Consider the following 13377-nt stretch of genomic DNA (forward strand, 5'->3'; position numbering starts at 1 on the left):
GTTAGCTTATTTATTTATTTATTTAATCTTTTTTTTGGGAAGGAGGGGGTCTGTGTTTAACAGCTGCACACAATTCTCCCCTGGCCATGCCTGCACCCATCACTAAATATAGCCTCAGACAGGCCAAACAAATGAGCAGTGCTGGGGTTAATAATCATAAAATGGAGTTCAGCTGTCTCTGAACTGTGATTTACTGGGACCCAGGCCAGGCAAGATCCTCCTCACGCCCTTACTGCCGAGTCGTCCACAGGGACCAGCCCCTTCAAAAGAGGAGAAATTATTTGAAATGCCTTTTCTCCAGCTGAAACTTGAGATGGGAAATGGTTCAAGCAGATTTGCTGGTGGGTAAGGTCTCCAGGGTGGTGCTGGACTGAATGTTGGTGATGCTTCCTCTATCCTGAGAAGCTCAGAGCTGGGAGAACAGGTGAATTTAACCTGGCTGTGCTCCCCTCTGGGGCTCCTGGTGGCTGAACAGCTGCCAGTGGGAGAATTCCACCAGGAAAAAGTGCTACGGTTGCTCCCAGTCAATGAGTGCATCCCACTGGGAAGGTCTCTGGGGTCAGAGGTGTGAGGGACACAGACATCTCATATCCAAAACCTTCCTGGTGTTTGTCACATGGACAGAGACTGGGGACAGCTGAGCCCTTTCCTGAGCTCAGGGGCACCCTGAGAGTCCCCTGAGGGTCAATATCTCCATTCCTTGCACAATCCTAATATTGGTGTGCAGCAGCTGCAGAGCTTAAATTGTGCCCTAATTCCCAACAAAGAGGCTGGGCCAGGTTGCTGCCTTCAGGCCCTAAAACAGGGGCACGGGGCAGGGCTCTGTTTGTGGATCTGGGCCCCCCAGTTCTCCCCCTTGGGTGCACTGAACATCCTCCCCCACAGTGGCTGGCTGGAGGCCACAGTGCCACACGTGTGGCACTGCCACCTTTGCCCCAGACGTGCAAAGGGTCTGGGTGTCTCCCAGGTGACCTCCCGGGTCCTCGGGGTATTTATAGCCGCTATTTCTCGCAGCCATAACTCTTCTCCTCCTGCAGAAACAAACCTGCTCCTTCCCTGCCTTCTATGGAGAGATGTGGCTGCAGGCAGCTCCCCTTCCCTGCCTCGGGCATCTGCTGCCCACGCTGCTGCTCCTCCAGCCTCTCCAGCTCTGCTTTGTGTCTGAGGGCACTGCTGGCAGCTCCCTTCTCCCCGGGCTCCCGGGCAGGGAGGGGATCTCAGGGGATGTGGGAGGAAGATTGTGGCTGCTGGGAGCCAGGACTGGGCTCTTGCCAGCACATGGGATGGGTCTGACTGGGCTCAGGACCCTGGGACCCAGCAGCACAGCTTGGTCCTTGTGCCTGGACTGGGAGGGAGGAGGTCCTGAAGGAGATACAGGCACCAGGGTTTTCAGCAAAGCTCAAAGTGTTACCCAAAGGTTTTCCAAAATCCTTCTGTGCCTTTATGCTCCTAAACACCACCTGGGACCTGCTGTGGCCTGGTTGGTGACAGAAATAGCAGCCAGGATTTTCCACCTGCTCATCACAGAATGGTTTGGGTTGGAAGGGACCTGAAGGCCCATCCAGTCCCACCCCCTGCCACAGGTAGGTACACCTCCCACCTTCCCAGGTGAGCTTTCCTGGTCTCTTCACCTTTGAAACACAAAGATTTTCATCTTTCACCCTCTTTCTTCCTCCTGGGAGACTTTGGTCAGTCATCTTAATTAGCCAGGATTGCCTCACTTCCTCAGGTCTGGAAATGTCTCTTTGTTAAGTAGGGCAGTGTCTCTTATCTCCTCCTGGCCTTTGAGCAGCTCCGCTTTTGGCAGTTCCTGCCTCTCCTTACACCTAACATGCAAATGATGCAAAGGTCCAACTAGGCAAAAGTTTGTAGCTCATTATAGGAGCTGGTTCAGCCCTGGAGAGGAGTGACCCTGGCCTGGGCACTCAGTCCTGCATGGTTGGTGGCCAAACTCCCTCCTGAGCACATCTTGCCCACGGCCATTGCCTTTCCCCTCAGATCTTTCCCTGGGATCTTTATTTTACCTTTTTTTCCCCCTCCTGTTTCAGAATACCAGGTTCTTTTATCTGAGAACAGTGTCATAAAAATGCCACAAACAATTTTTTTCACCCGTGGGACTCCTGCAGGGTTGGCATCACTTGGCTTTTAGAGTTTGGAGAAGGATGACCACAGTCCTCCTTTTTCACTGCCATTGTTCCCATTGGCATGAAAGGATAATTAGTGCTTGGGCTGGAAATTGGCCAGGACAGGTTGACTGTGATTCTCCAACCCAGGAGCGGGGCAGGGAGCCCAGCTCCTCTCCCGGGAGAGTTTCTGTGCTCTCTGCACAAAGCAGGGCAGCCTCAGCGGATGAGGTGGAGTCCATCCCTCTGGAAGGCTCCCGGGAGGGTCCTTCTGGCTGCTGGAGATTTTCCTTCCCTTGGACAGAGGCAAAACCTGCAGCCAGCCCCACATGAGGCCAGCTGCTGCTGTTGGACGGGGCTGGGTGAGGCAGGAAGAGCATCACCATCTCCTCTTGGAGCTGAACCCTGAAGGTCCTTCAGCAAGGTGAAGGTTACACCCTTGGGAAGGTTTTGGGGTGGGAATTCCAGGTGATAGTAGCCGCCTCCTGGAAAAACTCAGGCTTGCAAGAACTGTAGGACATTCTCTTGGTTTCCTCTCCTCTCTCCTGCTTTCCTTCTTGCACTTATCATCCTCATGAGCTCTTCCCGGTTGTGCTCCCACCGTGAGAGGAAAGCTCAGAGCTGTGGCCCCAACTCGCGTCAGATCCAGCAGATGATGCTGTGCTCCTGTCCCTCAGCATTTCAGATCCAGCAGATGATGCTGTGCCCCTGTCCCTCAGCATTTCAGATCCAGCAGATGATGCTGGAAGAAGTTGGGCCAAGATGTTGCTGTCTTGGGTGGAAGTTCCCATCTTGAGCCAACCCTCAGGACTGTCAGATGAGGAAACAGCACTTTTCCGACCCCAAAATCCCAAAGCTCGTTGGGAAGTTGTGCTTCAGGAGCTGAAGTCTGTCCCTGGCTGTGCCCTGGAATGGGGCTTGGAGCAACCTGATTTAATGAAAGTTGTCCCTGCCCATGGCAGGGGTGGAACAAGCTGAGCTTTAAGGCCCCTTCCAACCCAAACATTCCGGGATTTTGTGTCTGTACGGTTTTATTTCTCTCATTTCCCACCTGCTCCCTCAGACTGCCCCGTTTCCCTTCGTTCCTCACCAAACAGCACAATTTCCCTTCCCAATGGGACCGGGAGCGCTGGGTTAATGCCGCCGTCATCGGGTGTCAGCGCTGTACAACCACTTAACCCTCTCTGGGATGGGAAAAACAAAAGTAGAGGAAGAAGCGAATTCTGTGCCGGTGACACTTTCTCCCAGCCAACAAACAAAAGTTTTATGAGCTGAACCCTCTGGATGCTGCATTCCAGCTTGGTAACATTTCGGTAACACATTGCAAACGTTTGACTCATAGAAACTTGGACGGCTGCAGCCGGGGGAGGGGGAAGAGCGTCACATTCCCATTCCCGGGCAGGGTTTGGTTGTCGGATTTTTTTTTTTTTTTTTTTTTTTTTTTTTTAAGAACTGAAACTTCCCTCTGTTTAATGAAAAAAAAAAAAAAAAAGTGTTTGAGCCTGACGATTTCCACCGGCGCTCTCATTGTATTTGGGAGTGAGGGGCTGGGGGGGAGGGCTCTGCTGCCAAGGGAGGGACCCGGGGCAGCTGAACTCGCTTTTCTTCTGCAAGTTTTTTCTTTCTTTTTTTTTTTTTTTTTTCTCCCTCTGTGTTCCCAGGGCAGGGTTGGCTTTCTAGGTTTGATAAAGCATTTCCTTCCATTGTCATTCTATACGGCCTCTGGGCCCTGCGCTCAGTCCCTCCCCTTTGCCGTCCCCTCTCTTTCTCTCTCTCTCTCTTCCTGAACTTTAGTGAATCTTGAGATATAAAGAAAGCAGCTGCCTCCCTTAAGCACAGCTTGAACAATGAGACCTCCTCTCCAAGGGCTTTAATTCCTCTGGATGCAAGGACAAAGCCAGGGTGAGTAGCCTGCTGGTGGCTCTGCCGCTCCCCGCATCTGCGGCGCGGCCGTTCCCGGTGTCCGTCCCCGCAGCGCCGGCTCCTCTCGCTGTCCCCGGCTCCGGAGGGATCATGTAGCGCAGGAGGAGATGCTGCGAGTGTAAAATCCCCCCAGACCCAGCCACCACGGGCCGGGGAAGTGCTGGCGCTGTCCCCACGGCCGCTGTTCCCCATGGATGCTGTTTCCAGCAAACTCGTGCTGGAGAAGGCTTTGCCACCCAGCCATGTCCCTGGATTTGGGTCACCACAGGCTCCCCGCCGTGTGAGACCGGGCAAAACCTGGCTCTGGGCAAGGTGGGAGGAATCCTGACCTCAAAGGCAAAGAAAAACAAACATGATGCAATCAGACGTGACTGAGCTGGGCTGCGGGAGGAAGATCTTCCCCGCGCCTTCGGGGCTGCGCACTCCGGGGGATGCCGGAGTGGAATTTGGGAAGGTGCTGAGGAGAAGACACCTCGGGCGGCTTCGTGTAGGTTCTGGGGGTGCAGAAGCGGGGGGGAGGACGCAGTGTGTGCCGTGGGGTCTGGCTTTGTCCCGGGGATCTGCTTGATTCATCTCACGCGCAAAAAGCGGGAGGCGAAATCCGGGACAGCTCGGCAGGAGCGTGGCGCGTGTTAATGAAGGGGATTCGGGACAAGTGATGAAGCTGCTGCTGGATGTGCATCTCCCAGGACGGGATCCCACCCTTTACCCTCCCAGGAAACTGTAACTGGTTCACATGGGGGCCTGTGCCAGTGGATCACACAGCCCGAGTGGGATGAGCCCCACACTGAAGAGGGAATTTCGTGCAGCCAAACTCAGCCCAGATGTTATTATCTGGTGGCCCCCCCGCCTTCGAGTTTCTCCTCTTCATCCTGTGTGTCTCCAGTGTCTGCTGGCTGGGATAAAACATGATTCACAGGATCCTAGGCCTCGTAAAAAGGGAATGATCAAACAAGGCATAAAAGAACATTTTTATTGCTCGTTAGGGCTTCACTAAGACCGTCTGGGGCTCTGTGTTGGTTCAGGTAGCTGCTGGAGCACAGCATGTTCTTGTAGTGCAAATGTAAAAATTCTCCTGTGTTCTGCAGCACAAAACTGCTCAAAACATGACTGGAAGTGCTTCAGGGGACCTGCAGAGCTCATGGTTTGTGGAAAGTCCTTAGAGAGCCTGTGCAGTCCGTCGTGGGGCAGCTCAGAGTAGGTTTGATAGAGTTTTGAGTTTTTTCCCTCCATAAAATCCCATTTCTGGTCTAACTGGGACCAGTTCCTCCTGTCCCAGTATAGCTGTGTTTGTTTCTATCACTTGTTCTTGATCTCTGCTAAATCCAGCAATTTTGGGCAGTTCTCTGGTTTCTCTGACAATGGACAAGGTGTTGCAGGATTTAAGGTGAGCGTGGCAGGTTGACCTTAAATCCCATGGACTAAGCTGAAGGACATGGATGAAACTGGGCTTTAAAATAGCAGAATGAGGTGGGTGAAATGAGCATGTCCAGGTTTGTCACTGAACAGAGCACAGGTCCATGGCTGGAGGAACCCTCCAAAACCATTGTGCTCCTGCTGGGATGGGCATTTCTCCAGCAGGAGCTGACTCATGTTAATATAAATGTAGATGAAATCTTCAGATTTAACAGAGCTTTTCAGAGGCAGAATTCTTTTCCCTCGCTTTTCGGGAGGCAACGAGAACTTCACCACCACTGAAAGTCCCCCCACCTCTGTGCCCTGGTCCCCTCCTGGCAGCCTCCGGAAGCCCATCCGTGCTCCTGGCACTCGCACAATGAGGAAATGGGCCAGCATTTCCATATTAGCAATCAACTTTCCAGGGATGTTGCATGGATTTTCCAGCGAGGGGTGGAACAGCATCAGCCATGCTTGGATCCACCAGGCCAGGGCTGAGGGGCTGCAGAAGAAGGAGCAGGCACGGTTTGGGAAGCCTCAGATGAGTGTTCAGAGGGCAAGCACCCACAGAGGGTGGGTGAACACTCTGGGTTCAAACCCTGTCCTGGTGCTGGGACTTTGGGTGCTGACCCTGCTGGGCTCCCCATCCCTGGGAACTCAGGGTCCCACCTGGGGCAGCCTCTTGGCATCTTGAAGAACTACAGGGATTTTGTCATTTGTTGTCCTGGCTTTTTGGCCACATTCCCATGGTGAAGCTGAGCTTGGGGTTGTCACATGTGGATGGGAAATGGGGACAAAACGCTTGGAAATGGCCACCTGGAGTTGGGGTTGAGGTGATAGGAGGTGTCTGACCACCCTCATGGTGCACAGGGATAGAAGGCAACAGCTGCCCTGCTGTGACATCAACAGCTGGACTCGAGGGGCCTTTTCCAACCTAAATCATTCCATGACTTATTTCCATCTGCCCCTTGGTCTCTCTCTTTGGGACAGACACAGCCACGCTTTGTGTTTGCATCATCAGGATGATGCACTTTAAATAAATATTAATTAGGCTTGGCTAATTCATCAGGAAGTTTACTTTCAAAGCAAATAAAACCAGCGAGCAGCCGTAGAGCCAAGAAACAGGTATGGTTATTTATTGCCCGAACAAACCAGGTGGGTAAGGCAACAAGAATCATGTCTGAGCTCAGCCTTTAGTAGTGGCTGCACCTGATGGTTCTCAGATCACCAGCGAACTTCTAAATAATGAGGTTTTGTGTGGTGGCCACACAGAAAGACCCTTGTGGCCACACGCATTCCCCCATTCTTGGAACTGGCTGTCCAAGACATTGCGGGGCTGTGGGTGACTCTGGAATAGTTATTCCCTCAGTCTGGAGCTGGATCTGCTTTGCTGTTGTTTTGGCATCTTTTAAATGCAAAACTCACAGGAGAAGAATTCCTCGTTCCTGTAAAACCCATCCTGGTACAAACCTACAGCAGAGCCAAGTGGGATTTGAGGGGCTGCCCTTGCATCCCTGGATTGAGGGGGGAGTAGGAGGAGATGGAGCCTCGGGGGTCACCAGGTGCTGCTTGGGGGATGGAGAGATGCAAATACAGTCGCAGGACAACCTTGGCTTTTCCATGTCTTTCTTTCTGTGCTCACTTCCATGCTGGGAGGGCAGTTTTTGCAGCCAGACCAGATTTGGAAAAGCCCAGAGCACTAGACATGTGGGGAATAAGCAATGCTGGGGCTTTGGGGCTCAGCCTGAGGGACCCAGGGATGGATGGATGGATCCATGGATGGATGGATCCATGGATGGATGGATGGATGGACACAGGGATGGTTGGACAGAGGGAGGGATGGATGGACACGGGGATGGATCCATGGATGGATGGGTGGATAGACATGGGGATGGATCTATGGATAGACAGATGGACAGCTGGACATGCTCCTTCCCCAAACCCAAGAGTGGGACCCCCTTCCACATCCCTGGAGTGGCATCCCAGCCTGGAGGCGCCGGGTCCCTCCGGCTGCCCGCGCGCAGCGAGGGGAAGGGGATGAAGGTTACAAACCTCTTTTCAAGGTTACAAACTTCTTATTTTTGGACACGTTTCCCTGTGGCTGGAGCCGACCCAGGCTGGAGCTGTTGAAGTTTTCGGTCCTTTGTTTGTTTAATTGAAGTGCTGTTTGTTTTTGATCACGGGCATGAGATAGGCGCTTCCTCTGCAGGCAGGAAGCAGTGATTTCCTGTTCTGTCCCTGGCCAACTCTCACTGCGCAGGAAACCTCGCTCTGCTGAGTGGCCACTTTTTGTGCAGCATTTTTGGAAGGTTTTACGTGGTGTTGTTTTGGGTTTTTTCTCTTTTTTCTTTCTTTCTTTTTTTTTCCCCCCTTCCCCTCTGAGCGGCGCTGGTGGTGTTGGGTCCCTGTGGGAAGGACGTGTGGAGAGCCTGGAGTCAGCACTCGGCAGGTTGGGGATGCTGTTTGGTGAAAATGGGTCCATTTAGCCTCAGATCTTTTGGTTCTGTTGAGAAGTTGGTTGGTTCACCTTGAAGTGAACCTTTTTCCTGTTGTGTTTTTTGAGGGGAGCACTGCCCAGGAAGGTGTGTCTGTCCCAGGTCATTCAAACCACTTGACTGATGTCACATGGAGACTCAGGGCAGGACAAGGAGTTAAACCACACCTGGGTCACCCCTGCCAGCTTTATCTGCTCATGTCCTTGCTGTGCTGGAGGACCTTTAGGCACAATTGGGTTGTTCATCCTGGAGAAGAGACGATTTGGGGTGACCTGGCTGTGGCTTTCCAGTCCCTGAAGGAGCTGCAGGAATGATGGAGAGAGACCTGGAGTGCCAGGACAGGGGAAAATGGCTTTAAACTGCCAGAGGGCAGGGTTAGAGGGGATTTTGGGAAGGAATTCCCTGTGAGGGCTGGTAAGGCCCTGGCACACGTCGCCCTGGCACAGGATGTGGCTGCCCCATCCCTGTGAGTGTTCAAAGCCAGGCTGGACAGGGCTTGGAGCAACCTGGGATGATGGGAGGTGTCCCTGCTCATGGCAGGGGTGGAATGGGATTCTTTTTAAGGTCCCTACCACCCACAGGCCCAGGTCAGTACCACAAACCCTCAAAGGGGAGTCAGGGATGGGGTTCAAGCCGAGGTCCCACACCTGTGTAGGTGTTCCTGCGGTGCAAAAGAGACAGAGGTTTTCCCAAGGGATTCCTCAGGAATCCCTAAGAGGCAGAGCCGTGGCTCCTTGGCAGCTCCCAGCACACGGGAATGTTGTTACTCAGCGTGTTTATCCTCCAGCAGCAAACCCAGACAGGCTCTCACTCACTCTGCACCCTGCCCAGAGGTGAAGTGCTGCAGTATCAGGTGGCTGCAGCCACAGGAAGCCTGGACAGACAGGACAGACAGACAGACAGACACTGCCGCACAAGAGCCGTGGGAGCCCCAGGGCAGCAGATGCGACCATGAGCAGAAGGAACTTCTCTGCTCGAGGTTTTAATTATCAACTGGCTGTTGTAAAGGGGCTCCCCTGTGGGGAGGGGGTTTGTAAGGGGAAGAAGCAGCGGCTGCAGGAACAAAGCAGGGAGGGGAAAGGCTGGAGAAGGGGGAGCAGAGATGCTCACAGCCCTCAAATCCTGCAAATGACCCACGTGGAGAGGGGACGGTCAGAGGGTTTAGCCAGAGTTGTGCAAGAGCAGCTGGCTGGGGCCTTTTGGCTGCAGGAGGATGAAAGGGCTGGGGATGCACAGAGGGAGGGCTGGGAGCTGCAGGAGGAGGGAGAGGGCAGGACACTCCCGGCTGCAGCTGCTCCAGCCCCGCAGCAGTTGGGCCATGATTTGTGCTCGGAGCCATCCAAGGAAAACTTTGCTTGGGCTGCTCTCATGCAGCCCCAGCCCTGTGCAAGCGTGTCCCCCATCACCTCAGCCCCCTCTCCTGCCCCATTCCTGGAGATTTCTCTGTTCCCAAGGCCCCTCCGGATCATTGCACGTCAGTGACATCACCGCCGGTTGCCATGGAAAAGCCAGGTTGTCCAAAACACGACCCCTTGGCCTCATCCCATGTGCGTCAGGAAATGAAGGTTTTATAGCACATCTCTGCAGTGGAGCAGAAACAGCCAGAGCAGGAACCGCAGCCCCGGCACCGGCAGAGCCCCCCTGGCCATGGCTGCTGGCCTGGGACTCCCTGCTGGGGACATGGGACCTGCTTTGTGGGGTTACGAGGCTGCTTTGTGTCTCCCAAGTTATTTCTGGTCTCTGAGCTTGCTGCTGTGGGTTGGAACACCCCGAGGAGAGGCAACCTCCTCCTTTGAATTCCTCCCTGGGAGGGTGGGCAGGGTGCCCAGAGAAGCTGTGTGTGCCCCTGGATCCCTGGAAGTGTCCAAGGCCAGGTTGGATGGGGTTTGGAGCAACCTGGGATAGTGGAAGGTGTCCCTGCCCATGGCAGAGGGTGAAATGGGAGCTTTAAGGTCCCTTCCAACCCAACCCATGCTGTGACTTTATGCATTTTGGGGAGAGGCAGAGAATCTGTGAGAGGAGCAGAGAAGAGGCAGAAAATGGGAGGAAAGGTGCCCAGGGGCTCACACTGGAGCGGTGGGAGAACCAAACTCTGCTCACACCTGAGCTGGGGCTCACACTGCCTTTGGAGGAACCGTGACGTGCAGGGAGAATCCAAAGATATTTGGGAGTCCTGGCCACTGAGATTTTCCTAAAGCTGTCCCAGAACTGATGGAAACAAAGGCCTCACAGACCTTTGGTGTGGGGGCCTTGGGAAGGAAACCTCAGGTGTGGTCCCGTGGCAGGGATGGGACGCTCCTGTTCCAGGCAGCCTTTGTTTGGCCAGGGTCAGGTTTGGGGCATGTGCTGGCAAATGAGAATTTGGAGCCCTTTCGTTTTGCACACCCCATGTGGGGCACGGAGGGTGCTGGGCATGGCAAGTGCCTGCAGGGCTTGTTCCGGTCTCGCTTTGGCTGAAAATTTGGCAGTGCCACAGCTGGATCACCCCATTGAGTGGCACCAGAAGCCAGCTCGGGCTCCAGAGCAGGGCTGGCAGTGCCACCCTCCCATCCCCACGGTGCCAACCGACCCTCGCCCCGCTGCATCCTCCCCCCCTTGCAGTGGGTGTTTTGGGGTTAAAAATAGACTCCAGATTTCAGTTGGTAAAGGCGGAGGCAGGGAGCAGGAGCTGTTTATCAGTGCCAGGGTTTCCCCTGAGACACTGAAATGAGTCAGATAAGAGATGGGCACAACGTGCACATTCCCCCTGCGCTGGTGCCAGGGCTGCTGCTCCCTCCTAGGAGCTTTTGCCATGTGCTGAGGTGTCCTGGATGTCCCAGTCCCTGTGGATGCTCCATGGAACTCATGTTCCTACCAGACTTGGATGCTCTGCAACATCCAACCCTCAGCCCCTTTTTGGAAATTTTGGAAACGTTGCTCTCTGCTGTTAATCCCGTCCCAGCCACAGAACCACAGAAAGGTTTGGGTGGAAGGGACCTTGAAGTTCATTCTGTCCCACCTCCTGCCATGGGCAGGGACCACTCCAGGTCTTGGATCTTCCCTTCCACCATCCCAGGTTGCTCCAAGCCCTGTCCAACCTGGGCTGGAGCTTTCTGATGCCCTGGAGCCCTTTTCCCACAGTGTCAGCACGTTCAAAAGCAGCAGCTGGGGCCTGAATCAGCCAAATCAGAATCAGAATCAGCCAAATCTCGTTTTTCAGAGAGGGGTGTCACAGGCACTGCTGGGCCCTGCAGGGTTTTTTATTCTCTAACTGCTAAAACATCTCTTAAACTAAGTCAGCCCTCTAGCTAGTCCCTACACTAACTTTATCATTTAACCTAACGTTATCTCATAATTTTAAGTATTTTTCAGAGTTCCAAGAAAAAAATATTTAAACTTCATGGAAAGCCTCTCCAAGGAGGAGGAGGAGGAGGAGGGAGCTGCAGGGCCAAACCCTGGCATGGGCAGCATCCCCTGGGCAGCATCCTGAGCACCCCAGCCGGGTCAATGCCTCAGGCAGGGCAGGGCTGTGGGGCCGGGTGCTGCCAGCTCATCCTGGGCACTTTTTGGTGTTGAACCCCTCTCTCCTGCTCAGCAGCAGCAGCAGCAGCAGCAGTTTCCTGTTTGACTCACACCTGACACAAGCCGGGGCCTCTTGCGCTCGGGAGCGCCTGAATGGGGCTGTTTACAATTAGAGAACGTGGGATTCCCAGAAAGAGGCTCAGACCGGACGTCCTGAAGCGAAATACCCCGGGCGTCACCAGCTAAAAATAACCGTGGCAGAACAGTCACCGAACACTGTGGCGGCTCCAGCCACTTGACTTCACGGTTCGGCACCCAAATTCCAACTTTCCATCTCCCCCCGGGGTGTTTTTTGGCATAACTTGGTGCTTCCCGTGCTGGTGGATGGCCCTTGCAGTGATTTCTCTTGGTTTCTGTCTTATTTGTGGGAGGGGAGGGAGTAAGGCAAGGGTTAAAATGTGAAAAATCAGAGTTTCAGCCAGAAGTGGCTGATGGGAATCAGTTGAGCTAATTGAAGGGCTGGGAGTGGGTGGGAAGTGAGGCAGGAGCAGCTGCTCAGGGATGGGGACTTTGCTGGGCTGCTCTGGACCTGGAGCTGGTGTCCAGTGGCCGGCTGGACACGTGTGGTCATGGCCAGCTCCAGGGAGGCTGAAATTTTCCAGGACCTGAGTCAGAGCTGGGGAAGGAGAAGGTGATAAAGATAGAGAATCATAGAACAGGATGGTTTGGGTTGGGAGGAACCTTAAAGCTCACCCAGTGCCACCCCTGCCATGGGCAGGGACACCTTTCCCTGTCTCAGGGTGCTCCAAGCCCTGTCCAGCCTGGCCTTGGACACTTCAGGAATGGGGCAGCCACAGCTTCTCTGTGCCAGGGCTGTGCCACTCTCACACGGATGAATTTCTTTCAAATAACTTTCAAATATTTCAGTTTGGTCCCTGGTGCTTGGTGCAGGGCTCAGAAAGGGACCGAGCTCAGCCTGAGCTGAGCTTCGCTGTCACCCCAGCCCAGAGCTGGGCCCTGCTGCCTTTGTGCCTCTCCCCAGTGCTCCTGGGCTGGAGGAAGAGACAAAAGATGGGTCAGAGCAAAAGGGCACAGAAAGAATCCTCCAGAGCCAGCCCTTCAGCCCAGTGACCCCTTCCTGACAGAGATTTGGGGAGGCAGAGCTCCCGTTAAGGCACTTATGCAATAGGTTGTTACCAGAGGAAGTTTCTCTTTAACCCCAGGCAGTTGGTGGTTGATTTATGTCCTGCAGCTTTAGATTTTCTAGGTTGCAGTGGTGTTGCATAAGAAGATAATTTGACCCTGCATTTCTTAAAACCTTTTTTTTTGTTGTCTCTTTCATCTGCCTCTCATGTATCTGGAGATGTAAAATGAAGGACAACTCTACAGCTTGTGAGAGTGAATCCCTGAGTTTTCTCAGAGGTGGGGTTGGATTTGGGTCTTCCTTCACACAAAACCTTGTGAGTTTTATCCCCAGAATAAGAGCAGCTCCCTCGCTGTTTGTGCTTTTAATTTCTCCTGCTCCCTTCATGCACCCAGTTACTTTTGCCCTTAGGCAATAAACACAACAGTGGGGAATACTCCAGGAATGGGATGCAGGGATGGACTGCAGGGACAATTTGGAACCATCTCAGCTCGTGTAGAGATCAGCCCTGGACTTAATGGCCCTGGGACCCCTTCCAGTGCAGGTCTTTCCTAGGGAAGAGCTGTCCCTGAGTGGGGGTGAATTCATTTCATGGCAGGGGAGACAGACAAGTCTTGTGCCTCATGGCAGCTTCCCTTGGGCTCTCTCCTGATTTGCCATTTGCCTTTAACCTAAACTAAAAGTTATTTAGACTGAAAGCACACATTAGTGTTTGTGAACAGAAGGGCAGTTACAGGGAGAAAACCAATTTCCACCAGCATGGTGGGGGACAGACACGGCCCCGTTGTCTGAGCCG

The 13377-nt window shown here is 53.7% G+C and overlaps 1 protein-coding gene and 1 long non-coding RNA gene across 3 annotated transcripts in view; one reads left to right on the forward strand and one right to left on the reverse strand.

The window, feature by feature from the left end:
- The first annotated feature begins 3939 nt into the window (after window positions 1-3939).
- HDAC7 (histone deacetylase 7) overlaps window positions 3940-13377 on the forward strand; it is a 59497-nt gene continuing 50059 nt past the window's right edge. Inside the window, exon 1 of the mRNA XM_054002284.1 lies at window positions 3940-4025. Within this exon, the coding sequence (XP_053858259.1) occupies window positions 4007-4025 (19 nt within the window). The 5' untranslated portion in view covers window positions 3940-4006. The remainder of the gene's footprint in view (window positions 4026-13377) is intronic.
- On the reverse strand, window positions 6547-9086 carry LOC128821322 (uncharacterized). Of its 2 annotated transcripts, none has more exons than XR_008441079.1 (3): window positions 8584-9086; window positions 8104-8238; window positions 6547-7846 (listed from the first exon to the last, which is right to left on the reverse strand). It is a non-coding gene; the product is annotated as an uncharacterized LOC128821322 (long non-coding RNA). The 2 variants fall into 2 exon arrangements; XR_008441080.1 differs by having other exon boundaries at window positions 6547-6911; window positions 7494-8238.

The sequence above is a fragment of the Vidua macroura genome, chromosome 38 (assembly GCF_024509145.1).
Source record: "Vidua macroura isolate BioBank_ID:100142 chromosome 38, ASM2450914v1, whole genome shotgun sequence".
In the NCBI taxonomy this organism is placed as follows: Eukaryota; Metazoa; Chordata; class Aves; order Passeriformes; family Viduidae; genus Vidua; species Vidua macroura.